The sequence below is a fragment of the Mustela lutreola genome, chromosome 9 (assembly GCF_030435805.1).
Source record: "Mustela lutreola isolate mMusLut2 chromosome 9, mMusLut2.pri, whole genome shotgun sequence".
Lineage (NCBI taxonomy): Eukaryota > Metazoa > Chordata > Mammalia > Carnivora > Mustelidae > Mustela > Mustela lutreola.
The window spans coordinates 80,235,102-80,260,420 of record NC_081298.1 but is presented as its reverse complement, the minus strand read 5'-3'; the positions used below and the strand labels follow the sequence as shown (position 1 = coordinate 80,260,420).

Sequence of the window (25,319 nt, the reverse complement as noted above, 5' to 3'; positions counted from 1 at the left end):
ACTATCAGCAAAGAACCTGGCCACAGCCACAAGAGATATCCAATATACTTGGAACTCCAGTGCCAACTATATTCTTTTCCCTGTTTATCCTAAATCAAGAAGATATATTTTTAAACTTGGGAATAAAACAGAATACCTTCTTATCAAGGCACAGAGAGCAAGTTCCTACAATGGGAAAATCAAGTGTTCAGATATTGAGACTAATTTATGCAGGGATATCAACTAGTCACATTGAATTGACCTTGCAAGTCAGCTAACATCATGCAGTCAGAAATAGTTTCAGCAGGGAAAGCATGTAATTATTTGTAGTAGCACCAGTAACATCCAAGAATAAGTCGCCTACACCTTTGTGTTATCCGATCCAAATCTCAGCCTTCCATGAGTATTCCCTTCACAGGATTCTCACTGCTCTGAGACTTACTGTTTAACATCCTCAGATCTCATCTACTGTCTGCTCATTTCACTTGTATTTATACAAGTATTTGCAACTGGTGGTCCTATCATATCTATCTTAGCTATAAATGAAGGCAACACTCTCAGATACAGAAACTTAACAAAATACCGTTTTTGAACTGAGATCTATCGTATTTTTTGCATATATGTCCAACAGTGTGTTTCAAACAGTGGATTTTCTTTTCATTAAAGTACCCTGGACATGCAAAAAACTGTTTAATTCTAAAGCATTGTTTTTCCATTTTAATATCTCTGAAACCAGCAAGAATCTGATATGGTATAATTGATAACATCTTTTTCCATTCTTAGTGGTACTTAGGATAATGGTGCATCCCACATCAATAACAACTTAAGAGTCAGTAAAACATGATCCTTTCTAGCCTTTTCTTGGGGAGAAAGAAAACCTCTTTGATAGAAAATAGCAATGCATTTAAAAACATATGTTTTTAGACTTCAGCCTGAAAAGTTGTTTAATCTCTTCTACTTCTCGACTGTGCAAGTACTATGTATTTAAATACGCACACTCTTGATATATCAAGTACAGTTGAAGACTCTTCTGATTGCGCTTCAAGACTTCTAACACTTTTACAGATTTTTAAAAATCAATCCGGTAATCACTTTCATATTTGTTGTGCCTCTTTTTAAATAGCATAGCGCACATGCTAGCATTTCAATGTTTGACATGAGCCTCTATTCCCACGCAGAGAAACAGATCTCTCTCTTTTTTTTTTTTTTTTTTCATCTTTTCATTTACATTCTCAGTTGCCCCAGAGATGGTACAACCATATAGGATACTCACAATAACCTGATTATATTTTTAGGTTTCTTGGAACGGAAAGAAGTTAGATGTTTTCAGTCAAGGGTCCTGGCACAGTTATACTGTGAATCTCATATAAAGGACAAATGGCAAAGAAAATTTTAAAAATGGAAAGTATAGAAGAGCAAAGAGAAAACTCTACCAGCAGTATCTTATTTTATGATGCAAATAATCCCTTCTGTCAACACGAGTATTGACATATGCATAGTTTAACAGAGAGAGATGTAGATTGATTTCATTTAATCTCATGATTTTTAGCCAGATGGCTGGCCAATGAAAGAAAGAGAAAGGCATTCTTGGAGGCAGTACCTGACAGATCAAATCGTCATTAATGAGCAAAAGTAGCTGGAAAACAAAACAAGATTTAAAAAGATCTAAAATATCTTTGCAAAGTGTTCATGTTTATGTGTCTTCTCCGGAATTATAACTAATCTCTGTCTTTCATTGAACTACTCTTTGCTTCGTTTTTTCCATTAGTCACTTAGGAAATAGAAATCATCAACAGAATGTATAAAGAACACTAGTGATTAATGCTTAGGAAACTCCTTTCATAAAATATTAAAATACTTTACTGCCCCTGTGTCTGTAAAGGAAACCAACCTAGAAATCGGGTAATTTGTTCAACTCCTCAACAAAACATTCCCCGAGATCCACCACCTCGCCCAACATCATTCTCACCAAGATATTTCAGCCCATAGAGATAATATTATAAATACATGGTGAGGCATTAAATCCCAGAAAAAAGTGCCACTTTATATTCACCAGGGAAAAGAAATTAAGCCCCAAAGTAAAACTGTCAATTACTGTCATTGCTTTGTTGCACTGAAAGAGTTCAATTAGTTCACAAAGAATTTTAGCAAGTACTAATTTAATTAACATATGAAATCTTCAAACTACCTACAGCTTTCCCTAGTTCATAAGTTAGCAAAATTTTCATTTAAATAAGAGGCCCTTCCCTATATTCTCCAACTACATGCATGATGTATATGAGTAGTACTAGCAAAGTATTTATTACTTCTTTTCATTTTCTCTTTCTCTTGTTCCCTTCCTTTCAAAATTACTTTGCATTCTTAGTTTCAGACATCTGCATCCTTTGGTTGCACACTTAAGAATCCAGATAACATGATGGTCATTATGGAAAGCGATCACACTCTACATTGATGAATGACTATTTACAAAATGATTTCTATCATTTAAAGGAGAAAATGTAATTGAGACTTTAAATTCCAGATAAAATGCTAACAACTCAAATGACACTGACTAGCTATGAGCTTCTGGAAGTCACCCACCTGGGGCAGCATGCGATTTTCTTCCTCCAGCTGTCTTACTCTTGCCTCCAGCTGCCTAACATAGGACAAGGTTGATTCTAAAATTAAAAAGAAAGAACTCACATTATACACACAGGTCTTGTTTAGTGCACTGTCAGGATATTTCTGGTTCAATTTATTCAAATCAGGTAGTGACAATGTAGTCTGTTATTTTTTTAAAAAAAAGGGCTTTCTCCCCAGAAAACCAGTAACAAAAGCCATTGAAACCACAAGCACTTTGAACAACTGTACCATGTTAAGAATAATTAAAGGAATTTATGGGGGGTTAGGCTGTAGGCTTTCCTCCACCATGCAGCCCTCATGCAGTCCTCAGAATGTCAAACATCTTGAAGACACTTACTCCCTTTTCTACTTATTTTGGGCATTTTGAGCTTTCAAGGCACTGTCCCCCACATAAGACTTTTTGTAATGTTAATTATAACCAAAGTAAATTACAAAGTCATATTAAAAATAAAAAAATTAAGATATTTCCAATATCCAGGTCCCTTCATTTTCCCAATAAATACTTCTAGTCTTAAATGCAACATTCATTCTTCTCCCCAATCTCCTGATACCATGGTCATAATCCAGAGAACCGCCACCAAAGGGCTAAATGGAGGAGAGGCTAAATTTTGACTCTGATTTTGACTGAATGTGACACAGACCCAAGTTTTTCCCAAATCTTTAGGTAAGCCAGCAGCTGACTTTAAAACTCATTCTTGTTTTCATTTCTTCAGGAGCTCAAGTGTGTGCTGACTGGTGGCAATCAGCATTAGGCTTAGAGTCTATGAACTCTAAAGTTGATAGTTTTACATCAGGAAAGGATTCACAGGTGAAGGAAAGAGGAGTTGCACGTTGAGGAACAATCTGACAGGAACTCTTCATTAGAGCAACAGAGTTGCCATTGATTCATTACTCAAGAATGAATGCTCAAAACACATAATTCAGGTATAGTAAAATGTACATGACAATAGAATTCCTCCAGTGTATTTCCATAGTTAATCTTAGAGCAGCATCGTTAATATTAAACTTCAGTGCATGTTCTTCAGCTTCAGAAACATAAAACAGTAAGACAGACCAAGATAGGAGTGCATTTCGATGGTAAATATTTGGAGCCCCTCACAATCTGAAGTTAGAATGGATATTGATGCAAATTAATACCTTGATCTGAAATTCATCCTGAAAACTCTAATTTTTATATGGAAATTGGTTATATGAACTCAATTCCATTTTTGTGACCTTCAAAGCAGATAGCATTTTATTTTCTTAAAATACATAAGAAACTTCAGTCCTTAATTTGCAAATGTAACAATTAAGTTCATCCCCCATGGGTTTATAGCATGCCCGGTTTTCACAAATGTTTGCAGAAAGTCCCTATCACTGACATTAATATAACCATGCATCGATCTCACACCAGTGGGCCAGACTTAAGGTTTGAGCATCCCTCATACAAGAAAGACAAGGTAAAGGAAACTGGAGGCACTGCCCAGAAATACGCTTTCGTTTTTTTAGCTCATGAAATGTGAAGGGTTTGCTTTATGGACTCTTCTAAAGGGCAAAAAAAATGAGGGGGGGCATAAATGAATAACATATATATTGATTTCAGGAATCTGCTTTTGCTCTAGCAAATGAATAAGTGATTTGCAGATCATTAAAATATGAATGTAAATTGCCTGATTTACAGTTTTGCAAGCCCCACTCTCTACTCTAGAGAAACGACCACTTGATAAGGGCCATCCAAGTGAAAAGTTGCTCAGCAATGTTCTACTGACACTATAAACAAGTATAATTCTTTTCTTGTGTACTCATCATTTATACCTCATTTTTATTTTCCCTAAACTGCACTATCCCCAAAGCCTTGATACTTTGAGCAGCTCAAACGACTCTACACAGAGTGCTTTGGGTGACATTTGAAAATGCCACTGAACGGATCTTAATTCAGTAACTATCTTCAGTAATTTTAATCTACTTCTCTTTTTAAAGCTTTTTCAGTTTACATATTCGATGGTTTCATTAAGTGTCTACCTATATTAAGGAATACCTAGCATGTCAGTTCAAAAAAAGAAGGTAAAATTTTGAACTGGGAAAACATTCCTTAAGTCCAATTTTTAATGTCAAGTTAAAATAGATGAAATCCCCATCTTTGTTTCTCAGCATTCACTGCAAAATAGGCTGGGACAGAAAAAGATAGGAAACATTTTTAGACTGGTAAAGTAATTTTTACAGATTAGCTTTACAAGATAAAGGCAAAGCTAAGGAGGGTTTTGAGTTCATTCATTCAACACAGCACACACTGCCCCCGTCACCCGTTTGTGTCAGACCCCTTCCTAGGGTTGAGATGAAGAGAAGGCCAGTTCCTGCAAGACCATGTTTCTCAGAATACAAATTCAGCTTTAGGATTATACGCCCTTGTTTTGTGTTCCAGAAGTCCCTATTGTTCCAGGTTGTCTCTGTTGCAATTCTTACCTAACAGTGAACCGATATCACAATAAAAAAACTCCTCAGGGGATTGGGGTGGAGTTGGGGGGGGGGCAGGAGACAGGAAGAATAGCTCATGCACATGCATAAATAAGAGATTTCCCGCTGATAGTTCTTTTATTCATCAAGAACCTGATTATACAATTTCTTAATGGGAGTGGAGTAGGCAAACATTTTTCTGGGATATCACTGGGTCCTCAAGTCCCTATACAAAAAACCATCCAAGAAACCACTCAGTCCTTCTGCTGTGAAAGGAAAGAACAAGAAACATTTTGTTAAACTTTTAAGCTTGTGAGATTTATTTGTTACTGTTCTACAGGCTAGCCAAGCCTGACTAGTAGTAAGTAGCCAATAATGGGATAGAAAATACATAACCATTTAAAAATAAGATATAATAGGAATAAAGTGTAAGAAACTCTATACTTTTATTTAATTATGCTTAAAGATTTTATTTACTTATTTATTTGAAAGAGAGAGAGCACCAGTGGGGGTTGGTCAGAGGGCGAAGAAGACTTCCCGCTGAGCAGGGAGCCCAATGGGCAGGAGCCCAGGGAGCCCTGGGGCTGGATCCCAGGACCCTAAGGTCACAACGTGACCTGAAGGCAAATGCTTAAGGGACTGAGCCATCCAAGCACCTCAAAACTCCCTACTTTGGAAATCCATCACAATGTATATCCCAGTCTTAGTTGAATCCTGGATAAAACACTGGAATAGTTTCCTTATAAGAAAGAAAAGGAGCCCTTTTATGCTACAACCTATTTGGCCATGTTGGTACAACCCCTTCCACAGGCTGCTTCTTCCCCTTTCTTTCTCATTCAAAGGATTCCCAAAGTGGTGCCACCTATCAAATAAGCTGGTTTTCCATTACACGCAGGGTATGAGGACTGCCGGGAGGCATTAGGCTAAGAAAAGTATCTGACAAACACTGGCATTCTTTTTTTCTTAACTGAGGTATAGTTGAAGTACAATGTTCTATTAGTTTCAGGTGACAACACAGCGGTTCCACAGTTCTCTACATTCTGCCGTGCTCGCGGTGTTCTTTTTTTATTATTAAGTGATACCCACAGACACATGCGCATGCAGCCCTGAATTAGAATGTCCTATGATTTGAACTGATCATCCCATCTTCTACCAGCGGCCGACAGCTGTTAAAACTTCCATTTCAGACGGTCATTTGGCTTTCAGAGCTCTGAGAATGAGGCTCCAGAGAAAGAGCCGAACACTAGGCTCTCCTAGATCTCCCTAGATCTACAATGTGTTCCAGAAGGAACCGTCTTTCAGAAGTATATAACCAGCTGTGGGGACAGAAGAAGGAAAAGTAAAGGAAACGACCCGGTAACTGAAATTCAGTGCGAAATCATGCGAAATGTGAGCCCAGAAAGAGGTCAGTATTGGCTGCTATTCTCGGGAAAGAGAAACTTGAGCTTCATGGGTCAACAGAAGTTTGCCAGGCCAGAGAGATGAAAGCGTAGCCACAGGACGTGCAAGGACCAGAAGCCTAGAATGATCCTGGTGTAAACAGGGAAGAGGGAAAGGAGGCACATGGAGGAGGAGAAAGAGGACATATTAGGGAGAAGAAGGAAAGGCCAAGTTGCTTCCCACAATCCAGGGTAGGAAAAACCAACATCAAAACCCAGGTACAGGGGCGCCTGGGTGGCTCAGTGGGTTAAGCTGCTGCCTTCGGCTCAGGTTATGATCTCAGAGTCCTGGGATCGAGTCCCGCATCGGGCTCTCTGCTCAGCAGAGAGCCTGCTTCCCTCTCTCTCTCTGCCTGCCTCTCCATCTACTTGTGATTTCTCTCTGTCAAATAAATAAATAAAATCTTAAAAAAAAAAAAAACAACACCCAGTTACACAGATGGTGATTTGCTTTTAACATCCCCAAAAGGTATTTTCTCTTTCCGCCATGGGAAACCACGGACACTGACCCACTAGAAAAGCAAGGTTAAGCAAACAATATTGATGTGAAAAGTCAATGACCTTGTCAAGATATTCTCTGGGTAAATCTTGGGCGTATTTTCAAAGCAGAAGCGATTTATCACCATGTATCTTACTTTTCTTTAAACCTACAGGTCAAAGTCCACAGCCCCTCTCCCAATAAGACAAGTGCAAGAAACGGTCAACAGTCACAAGAATTCTTAAGTTCCTGTCATCTAACTGGTGCCAGTTTCAGAACTGAAATGTACCTTAGAGGTTTCCTAGTTCAGCCTATCCCTGATGCACTGAGTCATTAGGCAGATGAGAGAATAAAACCCAGAAGGTACTAATTTGGCCTCTAACACTGAGGATTAAATACATTAAGAAGACTTTGTTTCATTGCTGGGGCATCACAGTGATTGCCGTCTTGGGTCTTTTAATCATAAATGGTATCAAGCTTCTTACGTAGGTAAATTCCAAGTTCTCCCTTCTCCCTCATTTTAGACATTCTAGATGGATCTTTACTTAAAATAACTTGATATTTTCTTTGGACAACATCTGGGACTTGATTTGCCTTCATCTTACCTGAAATGCTTTCAATCACACAAAGTAGCTCGACTTTTTCCTTGGCTAGTTTGAAAATACTCTGCTCAAAACGTTAAGCCCTCTCACTTTCCCTTGCTTTCTAAAGCGGCATTTCTCTTTGTAAGGGAATATCCACTCTTGAAATTGCCCACGAATTACTCTGATTATCGTACATAAAAGGTTTATTGTTGGTAGTTGCTACTCTCTAAGGTTTGTCAAACTTCTGAGTGGTTTTGATTAGATGAAGTACCATCGGGTCTCCAAAATTTCAGGGCAGAAAATAATATCTAGTAATGGTCCATTCTAAGACAAATTACAGCATTTGGAAGAGCAAACGGGAAGAAAATCACTTGGAAGACTTTTGCGGCTGCGGGTTTATAGATGGAAGCTTTTCGATGGCCCTCAGAGTCAGCCCCCTCAGCCAGAGGCCAATGACCATGTGATTTAAATCTGGAGGCAATCTCTTCGATAAACCCCAACTTCTAAGGACACTGCTTGGATTAGTTCCAAATTAATCTCACTGTCTGCAGGCTTTTGCACATTCTTATGAAAATTACTTCAGAATTATTATTTTTAAAAATTATTACTGTTCCGACTTCAAGTGTTTCTCTTTTTTCCTCAGGCAAGCAAAGGTCAGCCTCCTACTTAGAATTCATATTAGCTTCAGAAATATAAGTGATTACATTTCTCACTATAATTTGCTGCCTTTCTTATTAAAAAAAAAAAATCTTGTTGGAATCAGCATTTTCAGATTTGCTTGTATATTTAATTCAGCCTGCCCTATTCATGGACAGAAATCTTTTTTTTTTTTTTTAATGGAAGTTTTTTTTTTTTTTTTAAATGGAAGTTTAATTGTCCTAAGTAAAAAATTATTATCAGGTCTTGCTCCAATCCGTTATCTATGGGGCTCCCTCTGTGCCAGCCAGAAAGAGATAGGAAATATTTTCCATTCTGTTCCTCCCATGTAGTAAACTGGTACTGGTTATCCCCTGGCCCCACATTTCTTTAGGTCTGAGTCTCTCCGACTCCTTCCCCTGGCCAAATACTCACTCTACTCTGCCTAGTGCAACACTCCTTATTCTTCTATGCATGATATGAAAGACAGCTTTCCAATGACTAGAACATCACAAGACTGGAGTATACTGCTTTGTACCATAATGGGCTTCACATTATTAGAGGAGTTTGGAGAAAGCTTAACAAGATGCTGCAGAGGTATCTACCTATGGATGCTCTCAGGGCTTTCAGTTTGAAGTTCAGTGATCCTAAATTTTTAAATTCTTCCTATTTTATGAATCTCTTCTCAACTCACTTGCTAATAAATCCTGTATTGAGTGCCTTGTGATTTCTCTTTATCTACTTGCTCTATGTTATTTTTTCCCGTTTTCATTTTTTGCCCAAATATGCTACATTAAAATATTCCCTAAACTTCACACGGTGACTGGTGCTGTTCCCTAAGGGGGGGTTAATTCAGATGGGTCAATTTACTTTAATACCAAGAGTTCTTCAATCAACAGAGAGTGACCTCCTGTATGCCAGACAATGTTCTAGATACTGGGGATATGGCAGCAAGCAAAAGGGGGTGAGAGTCTGTGAGTTCACGGAGTTTGCATTTGGGATTAGGAGGCGGAGGGAGATGGGCAATGGAAAGAAAATACAATGTTCTGGGAAAGTGATCTGCGCAACGAGGACAAGACAGAGTACTGGTACAGCGAGATCTGGGGAAGTACAGCTAGGTGAGGGAGCATGGCCCGGAAGAGCTCTAGTGCTAATGTCCTACTAATAAGCCAGCTATGTGAAGACCTGAGAGAAGAGAGTTCTAGGCCTGAAGCAAGGTTAATGCACAGGCCCAGGCTGGGAAGATTTGAATTCTGGAATGCAGTTGTGAAGGGGGAAGTCACAGCCCCCGAGACGGATCCGTCTGTCTTGTCACCTTCTTCTCCACTGCTTAAGTTTTTGAAACACTGTCCTCTTTTTGGCTTTTACCCCCAGGCTAGACTTAAACCTTTTGACCAACAGGCTTCTCTTGTGATAGAAACGTCTAGAACATGTTCGGTTCTGCTCTCTCACACACCCCAGTTCTCATCCACCTGGAAATCCTATTGACCTTAACCCCAAAAGATCCTGAAAACCCAGCCTCACCAGAGTCTCCTAATAAGTATCCCTGCTTCTGTTCTTGCGCCCTCTCCCAGGTCCATGCTCATTCAAATTCTGTTTCAACCCACAGTGGTTTTCTTTCTAAATGTTAAGCCTGCTCATTTCTTTCTCCACTCAGAACTCTGCAGGAACCCACCATTTTCCTCCACATAAAAGCCAAAGTCCTTCAAAAGTCCAGCAGAGCCCAATATGATCTGGGCCCCTGGTACCTGTCAACCTTCATGCCACCCCACCCCATGCTTCAGCCACGCATCTGTCTTTCTGTCCTCAATACCCTAGGTGTGCTCCTGCTTTCTTTTGTTCTCACTTTCTGCAGGGCTCCTCCCCCAGAGAGCTGCTTGCTGAATTCTTCACTTCCCACAAGTCTTTGTCAAAATCTCAGATTCTCCATGTGACTCACGGAGTCCACCTCATTCTATCCAACCCCCCCCCACACACACAAACACCTCCACTTCTACCCTAACCCTCCTGCGCTCCAAGCCTGTTGTACTCACTTTTCTCAAAACGCTTCATCACCTTCTATCATACAAATTAACTTGTGCACACGTTATCTTTACTGTAGAAGTTCAGTCTCTCCCTATCAGAGTGTAAACTCCACAAGGCAGAGACCCTTGCTGTGTTGAGGGATGCCCCCCAGGTGCCTAGAATAGGGTCTCTTACAATTAAAATGTACTGAATGTGTCACCCAGTTATGCCAACAGTGCCCTGAAAGGGAATTATTTTATAGTATAGGTAGACACTTATCCATCACTCCAGGCAAGGCAGGATTCATATTTAAATGGAGCAATAAATAAATAAATAAATAAATAAATAAATAAATGGAGCTTGATACCAATTCCGTTGTGCCATTTCAGAAACCTACTAGAGAATGCGAAACTTTGGGTGGAAACTTGGCATTGGTTCTCAAATTATGCCAGATCAAATCACTGATGGGTAATTTCAGTAAGAAAATGTGAAATGTGCCAAGCAGGCTAAAAAAATTGTGTGTGTGTGTGTGTGTGTGTGTGTGTGTTGTGTATGTTATGGGGGTGGAGAGGAAGCAAGAACAAGAAAGAGGTAAACAGGGAACGAGAAGACAAAGAATAGGGAGCAAAGAGACAGAACAACAGTTGTGAGGATGCACAAAAAAAATGGACCATTTCTACCACTAATTGTTTAGAAGACCATATAAAATATGTCTGGCTGCTGGAAATCCACTCTAGTTAGTAAGCTGGCATTTTGGTTAGCATGGCACCTTCACTGAACATCTCCTCCCAGCCCCCCTCTGTGGGGGGTGTCCTGAGGGTCCAATGGCACACACACAGCTGTGGGGGTACCAGCAGGTGTCCACTGAGCCTGAGGGAAGGGCTTGGAGCTGTCAGAGGGCAACTGGACCAGGACGGTGGTCAGCGGTCCATATCAAAACAGGTTATGTTTCTTTGAGAAGGGAAAAACCTGTCATTTAAAAGGTAAAGGAATCAGAGCAAGGGGCTGTCCTATTTATTTCAATTAGAATGAAGGCTGAAAATACCACATCTCTTTCCAAGACTGCTCTGACACAAAACATCACGAGTGCCTTTCTCCTAGTGCCACACAAGTCCTGTGTGTTTTTAAACAGTTGAGATTTTGTTTCATTTATTGTCGATAAAAGAGGAAATCATTAAATGGGTATGGAAACCTGAGGATCTACATATAAGTCAATTTAGAAATTAGAAAAAAAATAATCCTAACTTTTATACCAGAAAATAGTCACCAAAGATTTGTCCTAGTCTCTCCTCTTCCCAAATGAAAGTGTTTTTAAAATGGGAGAAAATGGCACTTGTTACGTATTTGCTGTCACCCACCTGGCCTATTCCTTGGTAACAGATACATGATGGTTTCAGCCTCCATTTCTCTCTCTCTCTCTCTCTCTCACGCAGCTGGAGGCTCCGTGTGGCAAGTTCTTGACTTCCAGTTCCTTTCTGAGTTGCCTTATGACTAGCACAGACCTATGTGCTATGTGGTGTTCACCTATGTGCTACAAGGTATTCAATAACTTACTGATGAAGGAAGGAATGAATGAATGTCCCATCACCCTGTACTCAAGAGCTCCCACTCCTATGCAAAGCTTGTTCTTCTCGGATAGTTTGAAGATTTTGTTTATTTATTTGACAGTGAGAGAGATCACAAGTAGGCAGAGAGGCAGGCGGGGCGGGGTGTGGAGAAGTCTCCCCGCTGAGCCGATGGATGGCTCAATCCCAGGACGCTGAGATCATGACCTGAGCCGAAGGTAGAGGCTTTAACCCACGGAGCCACTCAGGAGTCCCTCTTCTCGGACAGTTTGAAGCCATTAACTCTACATGCAGTCAGATTTTCACCTTAAAAACACACTATAACATGCAATCTAAATTGAAGTCTGATTCAGAGGAACGTTTTAGGTCCTAACATTGCCTTCACTTCTACTATTCTCTTTGAAACCATCAGCCCCACAAAGGAAGCACTAGGTAAACAGCAATAAATTGGCAAAAGGATGGGGGACTATATGGAAAATATATCAAACTTTAAAAAGCTGTTTAGCATGAGTACCATTTTCACAGCTATTCGGGGTTCAAATATGTCTTACTTTCCACTGTTACGTTGTTGCTGTCCTTGTCATTTCCTAGAGAAAATAGCTGCCTTTTACCAAGGCCAGAGCATAAAAACTGATGTCATTTTAATAAATGTAACAATTTTTTTCAATGTAGGAGGCCCCCTTGTAAGCATATCTTGTCAGTGTTGTCAACAAATATGTAAGGAAGTAGATCTGTAAGAAAATTTTCAGAGGACATAAAACCTACAAAAATATTACTCTTTAGATAATTATTTTGGCTTTTATGTATTTTTATTTTTTTTAACATTTAAATGTCTTTTAAAAGTCTGTATGTAGTTTCTACTGTCATACTTGTCAGGAAAGTAATTTTTATCAAATTACACAGCAAAGCATCATTAATTTGGATCCCGTCATTTGGGAATTCATAAAGATTTTTTCAGTTGAGCCTATATATGCTCCCAGCCCTGGCTATGAAACAGTTGGCAGAACAAACTCACTGTAAGACAATTAGGGAGTAGTTCCCTCACATAAGAAAAGCTAAGTTTTCCCAATGTCATAGCATTTTCTGTGCACACAGATAATGGATGAATCTTAATGATGGCTATTCTAGAATAATCTAGATTATTCTAGAATTAGAATAATTAGAATAATCTAGATTGTTCTAGAATATCTAGATTCTAGATATAACATTCTAGAATCTATATAACAGATGGTGGATTTTAGCGTTTTCTGTGCACACAGATAACGGATAGTTAATTTAGATAAACAAAACTGGAAATACCACAATTTTCTTTTTGGTATACTAGCTCTTTTGGTATATTTATCAAAAAGCACTCCATAATCACAGGCAGTTAACATGTACTTGAGTAATAACTCGGTGCTAAACACTCACTCTTTCCTGTGCTACAGATACTCACTGAAACCAAAAAGGCCTCCTCTGCTTAAGGAGCATTCTAGAATGGAAGACAGACTCACATGCACAGACACATAAATGGCTATGGTACTCTCAGACGCCCTCCACCACTTGGCTTAGATCCCGAATCATCAGAGAAATATATGGGGCATCCAAGTTGAAACCTGAGTTGTCAAGTCCCCAAAGTGGAAATGAGCCACAGGCACTCCTAGAGCAGAAAGAAGTCTTGAGTGGCCAAAGCAAGGCGGAGAGGTAAGGACAGAGGAGAAAGGATCCTGCTTCGATAGGAAAGAGAGCAGCTGCTCAGTGTGTCAGTGGGCCAATGCAAGGAGCCTGGATTTCATACTGTTCACATTGAGGAGCCATTATGGAAGGGGGCTTTGCCACTATCATGTGACACAACTGATTTATTTTCAAATGCTCTTCCTGGCTGCTCTGTGGAGGAGAGAAGAACATGGGTAAAGGCAAAGTGATGGCGGAGGGGGCCTCTAGGTGTGCGGAGAGAGGAGTGCAGGTTACAAATGAGTTACAGCCGTGGGGCACAGAGAACTGGCCTCACTTGCTACGTCTCCTTGAGGAGACGGCCACACAGCACATGCACAGAGTAGAGGTAAGGTATTATGGGGAAAAGAGGAATCAAAGATACATGAATATGGATAGTGGTGGCAATCGTGAGCTGGCTTAGAACAGGAGCACGATGGGGGCTCTGAAATAAAGAAATCTATTTTATTCATGTTAGGTTTAACATTTGTACTAGATATGTGTGGTAAGACTTAAAGGTTGACTTAAATGCATAAGTCTGGAACTCAAACAAGACACATGGGATTTTGGTTTCAAGGTCAAAGTCAAGAGCAAAGAGCCCTTGTGGAAAGGAAGCCTGAGGGCTGGAGCTGGTTCTGAGTATGAAAGCCTGGGGAAAGAGGCAAAGTCCCAGGGCCAACACCTCTCTGCAATCCCCCATTTGTCCCCAGCCCCGAGCCTCTGAAAGCTGACCACTACTCAGCCTCCCTGGTAGACACAGCCTGGATCTGTGTGTCTTGTGCATGGGAATATTTTAATCGGACCCCTTTATCCATCTTCACTCTCACCTCTGTTTCATTCCTAAATCCAGTCCTCCCACTTTCTTGTTGATCTCTTGCCGCTGCATTTAGCCTGCCCCCCTCATTCTTCACCCTCTGGGACCCCTTGCCCTCTCTCCTTTGGAAGGAGGGAAGCAGAGCACAGCGGCCAGTAGTCCTTGCTCTGTGGATTTTAATCTTCCCTCACCAAACACAAATATTGTAGTGAATGATCTTAAGAGTCTTTAAGACCCCCAGTTCCTGGGTATCAATTATTAAGCACTTTACAATAATCCTTACTAGTGGTTAAACCACTAAAGGCAGCCAAGATAAGCTTTCTAACAGTACATGTATATTTCTGCTATTTCATTTATACATCAAACAAAAATTTGTGGAACAGCTACAATGTATGAGAACTTGGGGAAGCAGAGACTATTTAAGACGATGTTGTCATGTTTTGAGAAATGCGGGGAAGCACACCCATGTGTTGGAAGAATACCAGTTCTGATTATCACAGCTCAACATTCTTATCCGAGGTTTGTTCACATTTTCAAATAGCGTCCTTTCAGAATATCTTCTTACAGATTTCCGTCCTAACTTTGTACACTTAAAAACTCTTTCCACCCAAGAAAATCACCAGGTTAAGAAAAACAACATCTTGGTATAAAGGAATATTAACTGATGCCATCGATGAGAACAAAGTATTGGGTGTGTGCAAAAACAAAGACTCAAAAAACTATAAAAGCACTACTTAATCTAAGTAAAATGATGGTACTCTCAAGATAACAGCTTTTTTTCTGACACTAGGAAACTTGATACAGGGAGTATATTTCAAAAGTCCCATTAAACACAGCCAATAGAGGCCAACTTGAATGTCTCCATCCTGTTTTTCACGTCCTTTGATTTTTAGAGACACTTCAAATAGTAAAGTAGGATCTGGTAGGAAGATGGCATTCTAGCTAGGAAAATTTCTGCTGACCTCAAAGTTCATTTAAACTCTTCTAGATTCACAAGTATTCAATCATTTTGTCTTCACTAAACAGTTGCTAGGCAACAACAGACTAAGCAATTTCGTCAAGCAAGTAAATCAAATGACAAATAATGGCTAGTTACTTTAACTGGATTTATCATGCATCAAATGCTTTGCTAAAAAGGCCTATGCATTTTTCACATGTGTTAATGAATTTAATCCTCTCTTCAAAACTATGAAGCAGGTATTATTACCCCCATCTTTGAGATGAAAGACTAAAGGCTTAACCATGGTGAGTAACTTCTCAAAGTCACAAAGCTAGTGAGCACGACTCTGGACCTCAACCTGAGTTCTGCGCCGTAAAGCCCACCATCTGTGGCATTATGAATGATCCTCTTTGCCGGAGAACATAGGTCCTGTAGAGACACAGAGCGAAGGCTAAATAAAGAAATTGCAGAGGAATGTGACCTGCACCAGGATGGTCTGATTTAAAGTCTCTTACCATAACAGAGCACTATACCATCACTCAGCTGATGCTTTTATTGACCAGAATGAAAACCCTATCTTTCCCTAAGATGCAATTTAATGCATCACCTCTTCAGTTCATATGGTGGAGCCTTCAAGTAAAGAAGAGTCAGCCAAAGCAGAGATGGTAAGTTTCACAGTCAACAAAACCATCAAACCATCCCAAGTTAAAGGCCCGGATCTGCCGAGTCATCAGAGTGCACTTAACAAATGCAGAAGTCATTCACAGTGCAACCTTTGGAAACATTCACAAACTTCTTACAACCCAGCTCTTGGAAATCTTAAGTCTTGGAAGAAAATGAGACAAAAGCAAAAGGCAGTTTCCCCTGCCTTATAAATGTATGATTTCTGTTTTCAAAGTAAAGCTGCTTTCCTGACTCATCCCTGGAACTTCTTCTGAACAGCTGGACAACCCAATGAAAAGTTCATTCTGCTTAATTTAATGTCACCACTCTCAAAGCTGTTAACTTTCTTCCTGGTGATAGCAAGAGACAATTTAATGCAAATTACCTAACAGAAGTAACACAGGCATTTGGACAGAGATTGCTTACTCCACCAAATCAAATATCTCAATGCACTGTTTTTAAAGTAATCATCCTTGTCCACAAAATCCTATGGACCCTGAAACTATGTAGCAATATTCTTGGTATGGGAAAAATAAGTAGGTACACTAAATTTCTATACCTAAAATAACTGTAATCTTCAAATAATGGTTTCTCAAGCTCTGTATAGCCCCAAATTACACATACAACAATCAAAATGATATATTTTTTAAAGATTTACTTATTTATTTGGTGGGGGGAAAGAGGCCAAGGAGGAAGGAGAGAGAATTTCCAGCAGACTCCCCACTGAGTGATGAACCTGACTTGGGGCTAGATTCCACAACCTTGAGAGGATAACCTGAGCCAAAACCAAGAGTTAGAAACTCAACTGAGTTACCCAGGTGCCCCCAAAAAGGATATTTTAAATTAATTTTGGTATAAAATGAATCTATCAAATTTTGTTCTGTTGATACTAATGTTCAGATTGATTATGTGTTATCCTAGAATGATATGTGCTGTATTATGAAATCGCATTCTTAAGTCAATGAGTTTTATTCTCCTTCACTAAACACAAGAGAGCTTCCTTAACCTTCAAAGCAGACAGAATTGAAAATCTTTAAGTTTTCACTGAGTTACTTATCAGTGTATAGTTATTCTGTTTAGGGAAAACCTTAAATCACAGATAAAAAATAAGTTCATAAATAAAAATTGAAGAAGAAATAAACTATGAAATGCTAAAATGGACTGTGAACTCTGTATTCCTTAGGGAAGGGACTGTGTTTTATTCATGTTCATAACTCCAAGTCTGGCACCAACATTAAACTCTAAATAGTCATTATACTAAGGGGCATGTTTCTTCAACATGAAAATAATGGCCTTTGAGTATTTTAAGAGTTCAAAACATCTCTACAAAGTTCAAGTGTTTGAGAGGTAGGAAAAAATGCAAGCAGTTAGCTTCAAGGAAGAAAGAAAACTGTAAATAAAGTAAGTGGAAGTACAAATAAGATCCCAATAAAAACATTCCCCACAGAACACATTAAGATTAAAAAAAAAAAAAAAATGGGGGGGGGTGTCTACCTGGTCCCAAGTGCCTTGAGTGGGCACTTGAATTAAATAATAATAATAATAATAAATAATTTTTTTAAAAATAATGTTTTTATACACTTGGGAAAATCCCATTCTAATAAGATATCTCAGGGCATGCTGGGTGGAGGGAGGCTGGTCAAAGAGGTATCTCTTGCAGATGTACACCTTTAATTATACTTAGCATTATCCTATCCAGGCTCCTCTATGGGTACACAGCTACGGGGGCACCATCATTGTGTAAAAAGAATTACAAGTCTATTTTCTCCCTGAGGATAAACTAAGTTATACAAGGACTTAAAATACTGCAGTAAAGTAGAGGGTCTGCTAGCAGAATTGTTTATAAACTATATCTCTCTTCCCTCTCTGTATGGCTCAGCTCTCTGCCATTAGCACCAACAACCTAAATGGGGCTTCTGTTTGAGGCTACTGACTTAGCAGATTTACTGAGAAAGAATGTCTTAAAATCATCATATTAAACACAAGAATGGGACAAGATGAATTGTTTTCAATTTCCATTCTGTCCTTAAGAAGTACCCAGGAACATTAAGGTAGAATAAAACAATATCCCATGGCCTATGTATATTCACATCATAAAAAATGATGGATACCTCTTACATTTACAAATATATATATATCTTTTCATAATGGGCACTTTAACAAACTGATCTATAGGTAGATTAATCTCCATCTAAATAACAATTCACTTGAAATTTATTTTCCTATTGCTGCCTATGCGGGGATGACAGGGAAGTCAGTCTATCATCAAGAGACACCAACTTCTCTTATTCCATCACTCCTATCAAGCCAAGAATGTAGCTCCGATATGCATGGAGAAAAATAAATTACTCGGAAGGAGCGCATATAATAACTCTGAAGACAGTGTTCCTCAATTCTATGTAAATAAGGTAAAATCAGCCTTATTTTTAAAAAGAGGCCTAGGGGCACCTGGGTGGCTCAGTGGGTTAAAGCCTCTGCTTTCAGCTCAGGTCATGATCCCAGGGTCTTGGGATCGAGCCCCACATCGGGCTCTCTGCTTGGCGGGGAGCCTGCTTCCTCCTCTCTCTCTGCCTGCCTCTCTGCCTGCTTGTGGTCTCTATCTGTCAAATTAATAAATAAAATCTTAAAAAAAAAAAAAGAGGCCTAGAAAAATACTAGCACTGTGATCACTACTGTCATGGAATATTTGATAGATATATAGGGAGGAAACAAACGTTTCCAAGCTTAGCCAAGTCCTACCCATCAGGCCAGAGAAGGTTCTACCCAAGGAAAGGAGTTGCAAATGAAGGTTCTCAAACACACGAGGGCCAGGAACTGCCTGTTACTATCTTCTGCTGACTCTGATCGAAACAGCAAACAGCTGCACAGTAGCGCCAAAGTTAACTTCAATACAGAGCATCCCTGGAGCCCTAACCCAGCCTCCTTCCCAGTGGCTGGATTCAGCCTCCATTTCTTACACTGTCAGCAGCCATGTTCTGTCTTGCTCTTTGGTCTCCGGAACCGAGGCCTTTGCTCATTACCCAATCACCCTGTTTTGTGGGGTCCAGTGAATTTCCTAGCCAATTTCCAGGACATTTCACAGCGCCCAGCCTTTGGTGCCTGGGTCTCCTACATGACTTGAGCCTCACAGCAGTATAAGTTGTGCCCGCTCTTTAATTTGTTCTACTGTGTTTCCTACTGATCTTATTCCACTTTTATCAGCACCTGGAAAGTACATGCAATATTAGTTCTAAAACAACACTTACTGATATTGTGTTCTTTTAAGTGGCCTTTTAAAAGCTACTTGTTTATTTTTTTTTTTAAGATTTTATTTATTTGACAGACAGAGATCACAAGTAGGCAGAGAGAGAGAGGAGGAAGCAGGCTCCCTGCTGAGCAGAGAGCCCAATGCAGGACTTGATCCTAGGACCCTGGGACCATCACCTGAGCCGGAGGCAGAGGTTTAACCCACTGAGCCACCCAGGTGCCTAAGTCATCCCAACCTTCTGTACTCCTGAAAGTCTGTGTCCCATATGCACATGCTTACAATCTGCTCTGACAAACCAGATTCCAGGCTCAGGAACCAGACCTGGAATCCAGCCACAAACCAAAAGTCAGGCTGGGGAGTGGAGCACGGCACCCTTACAGAAAGCAAAGGCCAGGAAGGAAGGCGGGCCCTAGACCTTCAAAGGAGGCATGTTAGGGACAAAGGTCAGGCTTGGAGCTTACTCCAGTTGCCCTGTGCCTGACTTCCAGGACCAGGCATCTTTCCTGTTCATTTGCTTCTATCAGCTTTAACTAGAAATCTTCCAGACAGTTCCAGCTTTTATATGACCCTGCTTTGTCTGTGCAATATTCTCTTTATGCAGCTGTAAGAATCACTCCCCCAGGACACTCATGGGGGGTCGTCTGGTAGAAACAAGTAGTTAAGAGCCCAGATGCTGGCGTCAGACTACCTGAGCTTTAATCCTGGCTCCCCCCACCCCCTTCTCTGTGGCCTTAATGAGGTTACTACACTCCTGTGTCTCAGTTTCCCCATTTGTAAAATGGGTTAATAACACTATGTACCTCCTAGGTGGAAGACTAAGTAACTAAGTGTAAGGCACTGAGGACCGCAAACCCCAGCTGCCGTTAGTACCAGACTCCTAATGCAAAGATGGGTTTTACCACCACCACCACTGGCCCTCTCTGCTTAACTCTGCCCTCCTACTCCAGGGCCATAGAGGCAGAAAGAACTATGCTCAACGTTTGTGTCTCCTTCTATGCCACTGTGGTCCACATACATGATCGTCAGCCTAGCTTTCTCATCTTAGACCTTCATGGGCTGCTTGGTCTCAGCCAGCCACACCAACATTGCCAAGTCATAGCCACATTCACCGAGAGCACCTTGACTACTGCATGGAGCACTGGACAGCAGCAGAGGGAATCTGAAATGGGAGTGAAAACCAGATGAAGAAAAATGGGGGAGATTAAAAAAAAAGTGGATGCCTCTGCTTTGAAGCAGCATGAATTACAAGACTAAGTGTGGCCAAAATTTGTTTGATGAGTGTCCATAAACTGACCAGTTATACTTTGGCTGTTAATAAACACTGTTTAGGTCCCAACAAAGGTCACCATAAAGAGTAGATTTGCCTATCCAACAAATATTTGAATGCTCTGGACACTGGGATATAGTAGAGTGCAAACGACAGATTGCAAGAGAGAAGAAGAAAAGAAATGAATTAATGTCAAAAGAGTTAAGGGGAGTGAACGAATGACTGGATGGTCAGGGAAGGCCTCTCTTAGGAATGGGCATTTAAAAACTTGATAAATACTGAATGAATGAGAGCCAGCCATGGTTACAGGATGAGGCCGTGAGATGGAAATGAGCAAAGTTTATTTTTTGGTTTTTTAATCGAGAGTAAAATTAGAAAGAAAACTGTTAATCAGCAAATCTGTATCTGCCTCAAAACAGCTTGGTCATGGGAGGTCATGTGATTTCTCCCAGCTCTAAAATTCTATAAGTTTATATAACCAGGGATATATCCTGGGGCTCCTAGGCGGCTCAGTCGGTTAAGCATCTGCCTTTGGCTCAGGTCATGATCTCAGGGTCCTGGGATGGAACCCTGCATCAGGCCCTATACTCAGTAGAGAGTCTACTCCAAGATTCTCTCTCTCATTCTACCCCTCCCCCTACTCATGCTCTCGCTTACTCATTCTCTCTTTCTCAGATGAATACAATCTTTAAAAAAAAAAAAAAAAAGAAAAAGTAAGGTATCCATAGGCAGATTATACAGGCTCTAGAACTCTGGTCTGTTATACAAACATGCCAGAGGAAGGCCTTTCAGTAGATGACCTACACAGCAGACATCAGTCTTCATTAAAAGAATAAAGAAGATGGACTGCATTCCAGAAACTTTGTGGTGATCTACTCAGAGAAAGAGGACAGAAAGAGGAGATTAGTAGGATAATCCTCCATCTTCACATCAAAAGGACCACAGGTGGGGCACCTGGGTGACTCAGTCCATTAAGCATCTGCCTTGGGCTCTAGTCATGATGCCAGGGTCCTGAGATGGAGCCTGGCATCAGGCTCCCTACTCAGTGGAGAGCCTGCTTTTCCTTTTCCCTCTGCTGCTGCTTCTCCTGCTTGTACTCTCTCTCTCTCTCTATGTGTGTCAAATGAATAAAAAAAAAAATCTTTAAGTTGGAAAAAAAGGGCCACAGAACTCAGGATGGAGGCAATATGCGGAAAGTAGGACTGGAGGTTACAGAGCAGCCGGCAAGCAGATCCACGAACCACTTGGAATTTAAAAAATTATTTCAATTTTTAAATTGAAATTATTTCAATTTTTAAAGTTTAAACTCCAAAGACTGTTTAAGAGCATCAGTCAGACTATTCTGCTGGGGGCTTTGAAACAAACACCCTTTTCAACTCCCCTCTGAAAAGCTCATTTCCTATTATGAACACAACTCCAATATTTCAGGTAAAATTTCCTCTTAATGAGGAAGGAATAGAGTCTGGGGACAGATGAACTGGGTTGCTTGGCTAAGTATTTAATTTCCCACTTAGCTTTGCAAGCAGAGATAGACAGCCCTAATTCAAACATTAATATTCATGAAAAAATGGCATAATGTTTCATTTGGAGAGAAGATTTGGGAGAAATGCTACATCCAGCAACACCAGCTTAGACTTTCTCAACTGCTACCTGCTGGTGTAAGTGTGTTCCTTAATACAGAAGGAAACCTCCAATTAACATGGAATTTATTTTGTGAAAATATCTTTACAGATAAATTGCTCAAATAGATGGCTCGGAAACCATAGCAACTATATATTTTAATTAAAGTTTGCTGCTTCAAAGGAAAATCTTACATAATTGGTACCTACATGTCTTTGCTGAATTGGCTTAGCTATGGGAAATATAGGCTTTTAATAATGGGAAAAGAAAAGTCTTCCCCTTTACCATCTTCCATTTACTACATGCATCTCTTATACTGCCTTAGATAGCTTGAGTTAATTTTCCAATATGCATAAAGCTAAAATTAGCCCTATGAATAGAAATTCCACTTAAACACATAACAGAAAAAAAAATTATAATTCTGGCTTAAGAATGGGTTTCCAGGGGCACCTGGGTGGCTCAGTCATTAAGCACCTGCCTTCGGCTGAGGTCATGATCTCAGGGTCCTGGTATTGAGCCCCACATGGGGCTCCCTGCTCAGCGATGAGCCTGCTGCTCTCTCTTCCTTTCTCACTCCCCCTGCTTGTGTTCCCTCTCTCACTGTGTTTCTTTCTGTTAAATAAAGTCTTTAAAAAAAAAAAAATAAAGAATGGATTTCCAGCCATGGATAAGACACACAAAAAGAAATAAGACACACAAAAAGAAAGATATTTTAAGAACCTTTTGACAACTATTATTAATACTTCCAATTTATTGAATGTCAATGATGTCTGCTTACTATAGAAAGGTGCCATTTTGCCATTTTGTGAATAACTGCCGGAAACAGAAGCAGGACTCTTTAACCACACATTTATTTAACCAACACTTATAGGCAGTCAACCATGCTTCTGTACTGGGGAAAAAAAAAATCCTAATAGAGTATATTTAACAGAATACCTCCTTACTGTGTACTTTTGGGACACTTTGTTTTATCCCCACAACAGTATCAGGACAATTCCAAAGAGAGGTTGGATGGGATCTAGGAAAGGTTAGGGATGCCTTCCACGTCAAGCATGAAGACTGTGTCTATCCCTGCAAGCCAGTCCATGCCTTCCAAAGAACTGACCACCTAGTTTCATTGATAGCTCTTAAATTTTATAAATAATAACAAAGCCCAAAGCAAAACTCAGATAAATCCGTAACTGATATTTCTACGCATTCAACAGGAGCAGAGGTCCTTCATGTGGGCCCTTGGACACAGCTAAAACAGAACTACAATTCTAAGACTTTGCTTAACTAAATATGTAAGAGAAAAAAATGAAAGCTGCAAAAGGATCATTTAGTCCCTGACATCCAAGAACAGGTTATTAAAGAATCAGGTAAGTGTCCATATAACCATTGAAGTGATGTGACAAACATTAATGGTTAAAAAGCTACCCAAACCAGGGGTGCCTGGGTGGCTCAGTTGCTTAAGCATCCAACTCTCGGATTCGGCTCAGGTCTTGATCTAATGACTCATGGGATCAAGCCCCACATCAGTCTCCGAACTCAGCAGGAATCTGCTTGGCTTTTCTTTCCCTCTGCCCCTTCCCCATTCTTGCTTTCTTTCTCTCTCTCAAATAAATAAATCTTAAAAAAAAAAGGGGGGGGGGGGAGAAAGAAAAAAAATTATCCTATCCAAACCAAATTTGGCATGGGAGAGTTCTTAGGATGATTCCAAATGAAAATTTGAAATTTATTTTACTCAAAATGTATAATCTCCTTAGCAGTCAACTAATCCGACTCTCTAAGCTCTTTTAACAAACATATCACAGGAATGTATTCATTATTATGATTACTTAACTGTTAACATCACATTCCCCTGTCACCAGTCAGTTCTGGTTCCAGGTCTCCCAACACTGAGTCCACTACTGAGCAGGCTTATCTGCCCATTCCCACCAAGCTGGAAAATTCCAACTTAACCCCAAGCAGGGAAGCTGGATTTATTACTTTCTGTCTGCAGTTACTCTGTTTACACACATTTTCCCAGGTCCTACATATCCACCTGCCACCTCAAAGAAGGTGGTCTTATGGTCATCTTACCTCTTCAGATGCATTCATTCCTTGAGGGCAAGAGCGTGGCTGGCACCCCACAGTGCCTGGTGCAATGTTAGACATGTGGTGTAAACGGCATGAACGCTTGCTACCTGAGTAAATATTGTCAGTCTTAAAGTCATTACCATAAGTATATTCAATCACTAAAACACAGTCACGTTTACTTCCCCCATTTATGAAATTTTCCCAGTCCCAAAAGACTGCTGGGGGAGTGGGGTGGAAGTGAGGATCAAGCTGTTCTTAAGTTATTTATGCAAAATGCAGTCTGATAAAACAATTAGTATTTTTTCCTACTCTTGATGACAAAATGTTTAAACAGATTGTATTGAGGAATTACCTCAGCCAACCCCACAGAACGTGGGGTGATGGGCTGAATTCCAGAAGCTTATTTGTAAATCAGTTGTTTAGAAAGAGGAAAACATTTTCCCACTGACAGAAATATCTGATGTGGGGGTGAGTTTTCCAAAAGCCTCTAAGAGATGAAGTTAAAGGGGCTGCAAGACAAGCAGATCTGAGGAGGCTAACTTTATACCTACTACCAGTGCTCTGAGAGGGGAAGGAGGAACAATTACAGGCACTTGCCACACCCCTTCCTCTGTGTTGTGATCTGGGAAACAGGGACCAGTGTTCCTCTGCTGAGGGACAGGAAATCCCTAACAGCAGTGGAGTCCCCACCATAACTTTCAAGAGGAAAGAGAGGATGAAAAACCAAGTTAAAAGTGAATGGAAGGAGCCATATGTAGCTACCCAACTGGCCAGGGCATTTGTGTATCAGTGGCTTCATGAATGAATGGTAGACGAACGTGAGGGTCTGCTCAACTGACAGGCATCTGAGAAACCATAGAGCTGTCTTCCTCAAATTCTGCGTTTCCAAACTCTAGGCCCCCTCACCAGGTCAACGGCTGCTCTGGTGAGAAGATATTCCATGGTCAGTCAGTTTGAGAGACACTAGGCTAAATGAAAATCAATCATAGGTCATCACTGGCTACTTTAAGATAATGATGAACATATTAAGTATTGGTGATATCAGAGGAAGATACACCATACAGCATTCCCCAAACTATTTTGACACGGAATGCTTTTCACAAAAGATAACACTATGCAGGTCATAGGTTGGAAAATGCACATCAACCTATTCTCTGCATTTTACAGATGAAACGGAGACCTAGAGAAGCACAAAGAATTTCTAGAGGTAGCAAGGTTCTATGTGAAATAGCAGGGGTCTGGACTCAGAATTTTCCTGCTCCAGGTCCATACTCCTTC

The 25,319-nt window shown here is 40.3% G+C and overlaps 1 protein-coding gene across 11 annotated transcripts in view; it reads right to left on the bottom strand.

The window, feature by feature from the left end:
* Positions 1–25,319, bottom strand: part of CCDC85A (coiled-coil domain containing 85A) — a 202,269-nt gene that overhangs the window by 36,697 nt on the left and 140,253 nt on the right. For 8 of the 11 annotated variants that reach the window (XR_009357220.1, XR_009357221.1, XR_009357222.1 and 5 more), the window contains exon 3: positions 2,560–2,636. The exons of the other annotated variants lie outside the window; for them this stretch is intronic. Coding sequence is in view for 5 of the 8 variants with exons in the window: in XM_059187715.1 (XP_059043698.1) it covers positions 2,560–2,636 (77 nt within the window). In the remaining 3 variants the exon portion in view is untranslated. The remainder of the gene's footprint in view (positions 1–2,559; positions 2,637–25,319) is intronic. 11 annotated transcript variants of the gene reach the window in all.